At 33.4% G+C, this 12672-nt stretch overlaps 1 protein-coding gene across 1 annotated transcript in view; it reads right to left on the bottom strand.

Moving 5' to 3' along the window:
• Positions 1 to 150: 150 nt before the first annotated feature.
• LOC133176068 (uncharacterized) overlaps positions 151 to 12672 on the bottom strand; it is a 30283-nt gene continuing 17761 nt past the window's right edge. Inside the window, exons 3-12 of the mRNA XM_061311240.1 lie at positions 9981 to 10091; positions 9781 to 9891; positions 6560 to 6670; positions 5892 to 6002; positions 4579 to 4689; positions 2889 to 2999; positions 2703 to 2813; positions 2211 to 2321; positions 354 to 464; positions 151 to 275 (exon numbers count right to left, since the gene is read on the bottom strand). Of these exons, the coding sequence (XP_061167224.1) occupies positions 151 to 275; positions 354 to 464; positions 2211 to 2321; positions 2703 to 2813; positions 2889 to 2999; positions 4579 to 4689; positions 5892 to 6002; positions 6560 to 6670; positions 9781 to 9891; positions 9981 to 10091 (1124 nt within the window). The remainder of the gene's footprint in view (positions 276 to 353; positions 465 to 2210; positions 2322 to 2702; positions 2814 to 2888; positions 3000 to 4578; positions 4690 to 5891; positions 6003 to 6559; positions 6671 to 9780; positions 9892 to 9980; positions 10092 to 12672) is intronic.

The raw sequence follows: 12672 nt of genomic DNA, 5'->3' as shown, positions 1-12672 counted from the left end.
TCTTAATCCATTTTTCATACTTTATACTCAAATAATCTGCAGGGGTAATTGGTGGCTTTAAGAAGCCATAAATTGTTTAAAAAGAATTCTTCATTGCCGAATTTTCTATAAAAATGATACAATTATTTTTAATTTCAACACAGCATTTTGTCAGTGTTCTATACCTTGGTTTGACGAAAATTCATATATGTTTTTTGATGAGTTGCATATCTGACAGGGAAAGGTTAAATTTACTTCCGAATCTTTGAAGCAGCTCTCTTGTATATAGCAGTGTCCTGTAAAAAGATCACAATTGTTAATTATGTGAAAGAGTCTAATATTGAATTAATACAGTTTTGATTATTTTGCTATACCATTTTTTATTTGCCAGACGCTGTGGTTGGTATGTATATCACAGACTCTACATCCTTTGTTCTGTTCTGAACTCCCATGTCTTATACAACTTCCATTTATCATGCAGTAATCTAAAATTGTAGAAGCTTTTTAAAATAATTTTGACAGAATAAAACGTTTTTCAAAAGAGATACATGCTACTGGTGCTTTGTCACATACTATGATCTACTTTTTTAGCTGGAGAACATATGTTAAATTATGGATTTTGCGTTACTTAAAAGATTGATAAAATAAATAAAATGATCTGTTCCAAGCCCGATAAAATGTCCAAATTATTGTATTTTTTTAAACCAAAAAAAAAAAAAAAAAAAAAAAAAAAAAAAGAAGTACACCTAATTATGGTGAATATAACATGTAAATATTGTATCTTACATAGTTATAGATTAACAGGTATTCAAGTTCACGATATTCAAGAGGTTGACGTCATATTTTAAAATATGTGCACATTTACCACTTATATTTTAAAATATGTGCACATTTACCACTACTTCATCTAATGATTTGTCACTTTTACGTAAAGACTTCACATTGTATTTTTGCTCTAATACATACCTAGGCTAATTGTATTGTAAACTTTTTTTTTCATTTTTATGCAAAAAAAGGTTTCTTCCCTAATAATCAAAATAATGTTTCCGGAGTTCAAATAGGCCTATGATGCTGACAGAGGAACACCAACATGACAAAATGCAAGCTCTTTTTACAAAGGATCTCCAAATTTAATTTAACCGATAAATTCCGCTTTAAATTAGAGACATAAGCAGAAACCAAAATTGTATTATAAATCCCATTGTTATACCCCCGCTTGAAAAGTGGGAGGGTATATAGTGATCGGGGTGTCCGTCCTTCCGTCCGTCTAGCTGTCTGTACGTCCGTCCGTCAGTCTGTTACGCTTTGGGGTACCTATCTCTTATCCGCAACTCCTCTTATACCACTGAATAAATTTAATGAGACTTTCACAGAATCTTTGTTACATAGTGCCATTGTGCACCTCCTATTTGACTTTTTGATCTGACACTTATTTCGGGTCTCCCAGGGCAAAACATGGACTTTGCCATTATAATCATATGGGAGGCGGTGGGTATCATTTAGTGAGCTCAGTGCTCACAGTACCTCTAGTTTTTATGATTACTTTAACTTATACAAACATATTAGCCTTGGAAACACTTACCACAGAAATAAGAGGCAGAGGCCTGACCCTTTAATGTCGAAGCGTACATGAAGATTTTATAGAGTATGGAAAAGCAATGTAAATGATATGATGAATCTTTTTTAATATGCCTATTATTTTTTGCTTAATCATCTTTTAAATTGTTCTATTTTTTAATGGAGTAGGGGTCTGTGAGAGGAAATAATTGTAAGTACCGGTAAACTACTTTCGGACAATGTTGAGAAGTGAATAATATAAAATTTCTATAAACATCCACTTTTGGTTGCAAAAAAAATGACGTCGACTTTTTATCTATTGTGACGTATAAATCTGTCAGATAACAGAAAGGCTCTTTTTTTGGCTTGGACGACTCAAATGATATATTGGGAATAAGAACAATCAATATTCAGGGAGCCAACAAAAGATGGTAGTCACTGAAATTTACCGGTAATAGAAAACAGTGCAAGATTTTACTGTTTTTGCGGTTTCCATTAACAAACCTCTTTCAAAGAAATCTTATCTTTATCTTTAAGGATTTAAAAATGGAGTAAGTTGATACCATGGATCAGTAAACATCCATAGATAAAAGCATGAAGCATGTTCACTAAACATTTTATAAAGGTCGAAATTTTTCAAAGCTGAAGATAAGCTTTCTTTCATTTATATTTACCTTGACTAAATGACCAGTTTCCTCTGGTGAGTGACACGTTACAATAAAAACAAGACTGGACGTCATTTTTCTGTCCATCAGGTACACAAAGACCACCAATTTTACAGTATGCTTGCGAACAACAAAAGAGACAGTGTAATTTTTGTACTATGTCATGCTCCGGCTTTCATACTTTGCAGTCAAATAATTTGCAAAGGAATAGTGGTTTAAGCACTCTGGGTTGATAAAAAATATGTCGAAATGTTTATCACTTTAAAAGGAAATGTACACAATTTGATTTGTCATTACATAGAAATGTTCATAATACAAAATTCTGCATGAAATACATGTTTCGCAAATTAAATTTACATGTATCGGTGACCTTAACAAAGGGGTACATAAACGACACCTTACAATAATATAATCTATTATTTGGTTAAAATAATGTGAAAAAAAATTTATTCGAAATGTCACAATTAAACAAAAAAAAAACCAATAAGTTTATAGAGATACCTGGGTTTGAAGAAAAGTCATTTACATTATTGGATGAATTGCATATCTGACAGGGAAAGGTTAAATTTACTTCCGAATCTTTGAAGCAGCTCTCTTGTATATAGCAGTGTCCTGTAAAAAGATCACAATTGTTAATTACGTAAAAGAGTCAATTGAATTTACACAGTCTCTGTTGTTTTACTTTACCATTTTTTATTTGCCAGACACTGTTGTTGGTATGTACATCACAGACTCTACATCCTTTGTTCTGTTCTGAACTCCCATGTCTTATACAACTTCCATTTATCATGCAGTAATCTGAAATTGTAGAAGCATGATAAAATAACATTAACAGAGAATAATTTTTTGAGGAAAAAAAAATAATATTCACCTCAATAGCCCCATGTAAAGCAATTTGAAAATAAATTTGTAGATCAGCAGGTAAATGTACGTCAAATTCAAGATGTATTTTATTGATACTATAGATAAAATAAATCAATTGATAATAGTATTTCAGAAGAACATAAATCAACATTCTAGAAAAATTAAAATCTGATATACACCACAGAATATTAGCATTATGCTTCTTGTAAGTTTGTCTTTATATATTCAATACCTAACTATTTTCTCTTAATATACAAAGGATTTATAAAGCTGAAGCATATGTACTATGCTGAAATATTGCGCGGTTTCTTGATCTCGAGAAAATACATATGTTAGCATCAACTGAAGATTGACACACAATCCCCAGAAAGTCATTTCAATTCCTACTGAACTTGCCAGGTGAAACCATGTAATTTACATGTAATGTATGTTTAAAGTATATAGACGTAGTTTTACACATTTGACACTGAACAATTGATAAAATATATCATTTCAAAAAGAGTGATATAACTGATAATCTTATATACTTAACATATTCCAATTAATCAAAAATCCAGTGTTACATGAACTAGTAAAGTGCAGGGAACTTATTTTGTTACAGCATCAATGCTGATTTGAATGTTTCCTTGCTTGGTGATTTAATGCTTGCTAACCTTATCTTGATGCTACCTTTGTTGTTTTATAAATAGGTCAATGCTACCAGAAGTAGCATCATGCTACCGGAAGTATATCAGTGAATTTCAGCATTGACGTTTAAAGCAATAAAAATGTCTTATAGAATCACTTTATCATTACATTTCATTAACAAAAATATTTTTAAGAATTTTAACCAGTTTTCACTCTCTGTTTTCAATGTTTTATACCGTTCATGGTAGCTCAGTCGGTAGAGCGCTCGCTCCATGATCGGGAGGTCATGAGTTCGAATCTCGGCAGCGACTGACCTAGGTCGATAAAAAAAAAATGGGTAGCAACTGTTCCTTCGCCATGCGCTCGGCACTTTTAAGTGAAAGTTGCGGGTCCTTCGGTTGAGACCTTAAAAACCGAAGTCCCGTGTCACGGCAGGCGTTGGCACTATAAAGATCCCTTACTGCTCAATGGCCCTGAGTGCCGAGTAAAGGTCAAAATTTGAAGCCCTTCCCCGGTATATGGTAACGTTTCTATGTGAGTGCAAACATTCTCGAATGGGACGTAAAACAACACACAATCAGTCAATCAATCAATCAATTTTTTACTGAAAAATAAATTGTCTATATCGTGATAGTACTTCTAAATCATAAGACTACATGTATTATAAAAATAAAAAAACGATGCAAAATACTACCAATATTATCCATTCACTAACTTGCTTTAAAGATTATCTTATTTTCATATTTGATACATTGAATGAACGAAGTTTTTACCATGGATGCATATATGTATGTAGATAATAGAACGAGGCATTCTAGAATTTTATGGAGGTTTATAGATTTAGAATTATGAATGTCAGTGCTGTCACCTTGAGTGTCCTACATACCTTGATTAAACGACCAGCTTTCTCTGTTGATTGTTGCGTTGCAGTAAAAACAAGGCTTTGCATCTTTTTTGTGCCCGTCGGCCACACAAAGACCACCAATATTACAGAACGCTTGAAAATTAAATCAACAGATACTAGTATTAAGGTTTCAACTCATGTTTTCACTCTTTGCAATAAAATAAGAAACAGAGATATGATGACTTTTTAAATTTTTATTAATTTTAAAACAAAAGGTCCATGAGTAAACGCTCAAGGAAATTACATTGTCTTGCGGTTTTTATTTCAAGGGATTTTTTCCCATTAAAAGACTATACTCCATATAATGGCGTCATCATAGCCCCGAGTTGCAGGACTAATCTGACTTGAAATCAAATAATATGTTATATCTGATGCTTATATTGTGATATGATCCTTTTATAATAAAGAAGGAATTCTGATTTTTTTTTTTTTTATAAATCCTGTAAAACTCATTTAAATTTGATCCAAGATTTAGCCCAGCCCTAAATCCATAATAATCAAATCAGAATTCCCTAAACTATGGAAAAGTGCTTGAAATTGACCTAAACCTTCTGGATAAGAAATTGAAAAAGAGGGACAATTAAAGGAGCTCACTTTAGCTTTTGGCCTATGTAGCCAAAAAAAAAAAAAAAAAAAAAAAAAAAAAAAAAAAAAAAAGAAAAAAAGAAAAAGAAAAAAGAAAAGGAAAATAAAGAAGAAAAAAAGAGAGAAAGAAAAAGCCGGTGCATTTAAGCATAGCACCAGTTTAAGAGGAAATATTGATATTTTTTCCCATAACCTATCACTGGATTGCATTTTGACTGACAGAATCCATAGCAATTGTTAGGCTCTTGATTTATACTAAATTTAACTACGGAATGTTCCGTCTACCTGATCAAAACACATACTCGAAGGGGATGGGGTTGGAGGTGTGGGGTACCGGTCAACAGGCGATGCCCACTATTCCTAGTCACCTGATTTTCGCCTTTTGGAATTTCCGGGGGTTAGTTTTTTATATCCTGATCACAAATTTATATTGTTTGTTAATTTTTTTTAATTGATCATTCTTAGTTATCTTCACCTTGTCATATGAAGATTTTATGACTCAAAATAATGCATAAAATACATGCAATCAACAATAATTAATATTTACTTCTATTTGCAAAATTAAAAAAAAAAACACATTTATCGAGGCAGCAATAATAAATCTTAACCTATACATGGTCTAAACATTTTCATCATGACATATTTTCAGACAATTTACAAAACAATATCACTTCACACAGCACTGTGTCGATTCAAGTTGATAAACATACCTGGATTAGATGAAAATTGATAGACATCCTTTGATGAATTGCATATCTGACAGGGGAATGTAGAATTCATTTCAGAGTTTTCAAAACAGATTCCTTGTATATAGCAGTGTCCTGAAAAGATATCTTTTTTTATTATATTAAAAAAACACATGCTTTTTAATATAGCATTTTTTAAAAAAAAGCTTTACCATCTTTTATTTGCTAGGTGCTGTTTTTGGTATCTGCTTCACAGATTCTGCAGTATTTGTTCGTTTCGTTACTACCATGCTGTATGCAACTTCCATTTATGTAAAATGTGTTACTTTTGTAGGTAAACGTATGTCAAAGTCAGGAGGAAATATTAGTTTGGATATATGATTCAAATAATACATGTATGCGAAAATAAAATAAGGTGATCAGTAGACTAAAATCAATGAAAACTAATTTCACAGTAAAACAATGGGACATCCCCCCGCCTCCCCCGCCTCCGCTCCGATTGCTTCTGGTGTCAAAAGCAATCGTACCTTTATGTCTCTTACTTAATAAAAAATGGACTACTTATATTCAACGAATTAGCTAAAGTATGTAGAAAGTATAAATTAACATGAAGAAATACAAGTTTGGTATTTTAAACTTTTGAAGGTCAATTTTAGCAAAACCTCTGAATAGAATAAATTAGTGACAATTACCTTGCCTAAATGACCAGTTTTCCCTGGTGAGTGACGTGTTACAATACAAACAAGGATTGGCATCATTTTTCTGCCCGTCAGCCACACAAAAACCACCAATATCACAGTACGCTTTAGAATAACAAAAAACAGTCACTGATCAGGCTTTACTCTTGCTTTAGTTTTCATTTTTCATTCATCTAAAGAGAATGAAAAGCACAGGACTGGTGGCTTTAAGGAGTTTTTGTTAAATATATTGATCTGCCGAAATATTACAAAAATTAATGTTAAATTCTTTTTCATTGAAAGTAAGTATTTTACAATAGAGAACATTTGATTAAACACATGATATCCACATTTACATACACAGGTATCACCAAGCTGTACATTCATCGAAGTTTGGCAAAAATTGATATTGTTACCCTGTAGTGATATTCTTTAAAAAATTCCCGATGCTAAAAATTTTATATAGGGAACAAGAGGCCCAAGGTCCTTAACGGTCACCTGATTATAATACAACAATTTAGAAGTTAAATACACTGATAGATGAAGCTTTGTTGCCCTAAAGCAAGAGAAGTAGGAATATCAGGATCAACAAAATAATTAGTCTAGTATTCAGTATCAACTCATAACTTAAGTTCTAATCTGTCCCCCACTTAACATTATCATCATGCAGACTATTAACAAACTATTAGTGCTTCTGTACTATTTTTAAACCCATATTAAGACCTCTAGCATTGACCTCTCTTATGGTCTTTGAAGAACTTTTAATAAGATAAGTTATTTTTGTCTCATTTTTATTTATCTATTACTTACAGGTGTGCCTGATTATTAAAACTAAGAAAGTACTTTTTGAATTATACGATAAACATTCTTGCATAATTATCTTATTCTATTAATCTTTCAAATACATTATTTACAGTGATTAATTATCAAAGGTGAATGGAAAAGGGGAATAACTTCTCTCAGTAGAATACAAATTAATAGAGCCCTGTCCAGGACCAGAATGCTTAGACAAATTGTCCAGATGTTCAAAAATCTGGTAGAAATACGCTTACTTATATCATTTAAACTTTTACTCAGTTTGCTTTCGATATGCCCAGAAGCAGAGAAGAATTTCACAGGTACAATGCATTTTCACTAGATTCAACAAAGCCTTACCCTAACACCAGAACCCAAGACCAAAGGTCAAGAAATTTACAAATTTGGAAGAGTTGCCCTCATCATCATAACTATGGACTTCAAAGAATTAACATTTTTCCACCATATTATCAAAAGCACCCCCCCCTTCCTCGTTATGCCAGAACCCCTGACGCTAGGACCACAAGATTTAAAAATTCTGTTCGAAGCTCCCATCTTCATCATAGCTAAGCAATTTATTTATCAGCTCAACACTTAGGAGCAGACAGGATTAGTTAATGATAAATTAATAGAGTTAATGCATTTTCACTATATAATCAATAGAGCCCGCCTCCCTCCCCCCCCCCCCCCCCTCAAGAACCCCAAAAACTGAGGCCATGTATTTAAAATTTTTTGAAGAGGCATCCTTGCCTATCTTAATCATGCACTTAGTTTGTTTAAATAATCTCCAGTAGCAAAGAAGAAGATTTTCATAGAATCAATGCATTTTCACTATATAATCAATAGAGCCCCGCCCTAACACCAGAACCCCTGACTCTGGGGCCATGAAATTCACAATTTTTGAAAAGGCATCCTTATGCATCATAACCATGCACTTAGTTTGTTTAAATAATACCCAGGAGCAGAGAAGATTTTCAAAGAATTAATGCATTTTCACTATATAATCAATAGAGCCCCACCCTAACACCAGAACCCCTGACCCAGGGGCCATGGCTTTCTCAATTCTGGAAGGGGCCCACCTCCTCATCATAACTATGTACTTAGTTTATCATCTTAATGCCCAGGAGCAGAGGAGAAGATTTTCAAAGAATTAATGCATTTTCACTATATAGTCAATAGAGCCCCGCCCTAACACCAGAACCCCTGACCCTGGGGCCATGAAATTCAAAATTATGGAAGAGATATTCTTGCTCATCATAACTATGTATGTAGTTACCTTATTTAATACCCAGGAGCAGAGAAGAAGATTTTCAAAGAATTAATGCATTTTCACTATATAATCTACAGAGCCCCACCCTAACACCAGAACCCCTGACCCTGGGGCCATGAATTTCACAATTTTGGAAGAGGCACTCTTGCTCATCATAACTATGTACTTAGTTACCTTATTTAATACCCAGGAGCAGAGAAGAAGATTTTCAAAGAAATAATGCATTTTCACTATATGATCTATATAGCCCCACCCTGGGGCCAGAACCCCTGACCCTGGGGCCATGAATTTCACAATTTTGGAAGAGGCACTCTTGCTCATCATAACTATGTACTTAGTTACTTTATTTAATACCCAGGAGCAGAGAAAAAGATTTTCAAAGAATAAATGGATTGTCACTATATAATCTACAGAGCCCCACCCTAACACCAGAACCCCTGACCCTGGGGCCATGAATTTCACAATTCTGGAAGAGGCACTCTTGCTCATCATAACTATGTACTTAGTTACCTTATTTAATACCCAGGAGCAGAGAAGAAGATTTTCAAAAAATAATGCACTTTCACTATATGATCTATATAGCCCCGCCCTGGGGCCAGAACCCCTGACCCTGGGGCCATGAATTTCACAATTCTGGAAGAGGCACTCTTGCTCTTCATAACTATGTACTTAGTTACCTTATTTAATACCCAGGAGCAGAGAAGAAGATTTTCAAAGAAATAATGCACTTTCACTATATGATCTATATAGCCCCGCCCTGGGGCCAGAACCCCTGACCCTGGGGCCATGAATTTCACAATTTTGGTAGAGGGCTCAATGCTTATTACAATGATGCCAACAGTTTGACTGCTTGATGTCCGGGAGTAAAGAAGAAGATTTTAAAAGATTGCATTATTTTTGGTGGTTTTAGCCCACCCCTCAGGCCCCAGGGGGGCAGGGACCATGAAATTCACAATCTTTGTTCCCCTTCACCCATAGATGCTATATGCCAAATTTGGTTGAAATTGGTTAAGTGGTTTCAGAGAAGAAGCTAAAAATGTTCAAATGTTAACGCACGACGCACGATGCACGCCGAAGGACGAGAACGGATAGCAATAGGTCACCTGAGTGACTCAGGCGACCTAAAAATTGCAATAAATAATCACTGCACATTTACATGTATTTATCTTACCCTGGTTTAATGAAAATTCAAAGATATCCTTGGATGAATTGCATATCTGACATGGAAACGTAGAATTAATTTCTAAATCTTTGAAACAAGTCTCTTGTATATAACAATGACCTGCAAAAAGATATCAGTTGTACCATATGTGAACACATCATATTTATGCTAATTGTACATATGTTACTAAGAATATGTGTTTGCTTTACCATTGCTTATTTGCCAGACCGTGTTGTTGTTGTATGCATTACAGACTTTGCAGTCTCTGTTCTGTTCACTTCTCCCATGTTCAACACAATGCCCATCAATTATGCAAAAGTCTACAATATTAAAGTACATTACACACAAACGGCTAATTTACCATGCCGGTCACTTGTATGTGCGTCATAAATTTTCGAACTGTAGCCAAATGGAAAAACCCAGAACCTGAAGTCTGGATCATAAAACAAAAATTTTAACAGTTCTGTAAAAATCTTATAAGCATTAAATGCATGCACCTGTTTTTCGGGAGTACATAAAATTTGATGAATAATAAATTTCAATATATAACCAATAAGCCCCGCCCTAATTCCTGGGTCCAGGCAATATGAACTTTACTGTTATTGAAGAGCGATTTATATTAATCATGCAAAAAAAAAAAAAATAATAATAATAAAATGAGCAGTTAGATGATAAAAAAAAAATAGATTTATACAATTTTAGTCTACTTTCAATGAATGATAAATGCAGATATAAAGAATAGTAATCAAGATCAAATTTCCATTGGATCAAAACAAATTGGGTGCAGAGCAAATACGGACCTCGGAAACATCAGGGGCTCGTTTCTCAAAAAGGCCTACGACCAGGCGTAAGCTTAGTCCGGACTAAGTCAGTGACTAAACCCCAAAATCGGACTAAGTAGCGTTTCACAAAAAGGCGCAGACTTGGTCGAGACTAAAGTTAAGCTTAAATCTAGGCCTGCTCATGAGTAGGCGTAAGTTCTTAGTCCATACACAACTTGAAAAAGTGGCAAGTGTTTTGATCATAAAGAGATAAAAGAATAATTATTTTGTACGTAAACGATACCTATTCATGTACATACACGTGAAATATACAATTATTATACAAGTAAATAGAAAGGTAGTAAAAATCCAGCGAGGATGCAGACTTTTTTTCCGTAAAAGGTTTGATGAGCTAGAAATTTGTAAGTAAGAATTTTGAATTGTGAAACTGGGTAAGCTTAAGATATTAAGAAGTGCCCGAATTAAAAAAAAAAAGAAAGAAAGAAAGAAAGAAAAAGCAGGCACGTATAACATGGGGGAGGTGGTTGCAACCCTCCCGCTTTTTCCAGTAATAGTGTTTTTTGTTAAAAATTAACTTACTATTTAGACTGACCTACACTTTCAGTATTTATTTTTTTGTACAGTCAAAGTTTGCTGAATTTTTTGGTTACTCAATTACCTAACCCCTAACCCCTCTCCCCCACACACTGGGTCCCTCATAATTTTTTAAAATGGATAATGCTATTGGGGAAAAAAACCTCAAACAATATACATTTAATATATTTTCGATAATAAGACATATTCGATAACTATGCCATCAATTAAGTTAATGCTTCTTTTAGCTTAATTTCCCCTTTAATTAAATATAAAATTTATAGTTTAGAAAAAATATGAATTTGTAAAATGTTCCAGTAATTAATTATCTTGTACGTAATACTGTTTTTTGTTCTCCTATTTCAAAGGACTAACTGTCATGGTGTATAAGATGTGCAGATCGTTCTATCATTTTTTTAAGTACCAGTCCATATAAAAATCAGACAAAATGGGTATAAGAGTGATACATGAAGGTTCTCAGAATTTGTTGATTTTCCACACATAGATTTCTCTTGCACTATGATCCATGTATGTAAAATAAAAAATGTTTTAGTTCATGGTTACTATGGAAACCTGGCCAAACAAATTTCCCTAGCAACCGGCCAATTTTTCCATGCGGTAGGACAAAAAGTCACTCATCTGTTAGGACTTGAAATGAAATGTAAATATGAATAAAATTATTCCTCTTCACTAGCATAAAGGAGATACACATTTTAAGTGTTTTAACAACCCAACACGAAGATATCAGATTTAAAGTTAATTCTGTAATAGTCATTGGAAGATATACATGTTTTGCATTTTTTGCTGATTCAGCATTTTTCTTGATTTTGGCAATATTCAAGGTCAAATTAAAATTTGCATCTAAAAATTCCAGCTTTTGCATGTATTTCACATACAAGTAGAGGAATGTCTCTAATGAAATCTGAATCGAAACATGTGGGTTTTTTGAAAATTAGTGTCCGTTGCCTAGCAACAATAATGGATGTTTTGATAAATAAATAGTGAAGAATTGTGCAGTGTTACAAAGAAAAATAGTATAAATTGTTATCTTAGAGTACTAGAAATAAATTTTAAAGTGATAGAACATAAATCAGACTTCTTAGCAAATTAAAGACTATTGTACAGTTACTTATCTCCATGGCAACAGCAAATTCCCCATAGCAACAAGGCGACAAAGCTTAATTTTGGCAGATATTCATGTACAGTAATGAGAAATGTTTCAAATTTAGTCCTAAAATTCCAGTTTAGCAAAATTAAAAATGTATTATGGACCTCATAAAAGTATTTTTGTTAAATAAATTTCCCATGGAAACGATTTTGAGAACATAACAACCACTTGATTTCTTTGAGTGTTTGAAAGATTCATTCTCTGTAATTACTTTGGCTCTTATGTACGAGCAGGAGAATACATAGTCACAGAATTTCTTTTAACTTGCTATATGTTTGTCAAGAATCTAATACCTTTAATTCATATGAGGCAAAAATGTGTTGCTATGTTAAATGGTTACCATGGCAACTTACTCTGAATTTCAAAAAAATAACATGT

The sequence above is a fragment of the Saccostrea echinata genome, unplaced genomic scaffold (genome assembly GCF_033153115.1).
Source record: "Saccostrea echinata isolate AGI-Se365-2 ecotype Australia unplaced genomic scaffold, CSIRO_AGI_Sech_v1 ptg000065l, whole genome shotgun sequence".
Taxonomy (NCBI): Eukaryota; Metazoa; Mollusca; class Bivalvia; order Ostreida; family Ostreidae; genus Saccostrea; species Saccostrea echinata.
Note: the sequence above shows the minus strand (reverse complement) of the source record. Positions and strands in the feature narration are given on the sequence as shown.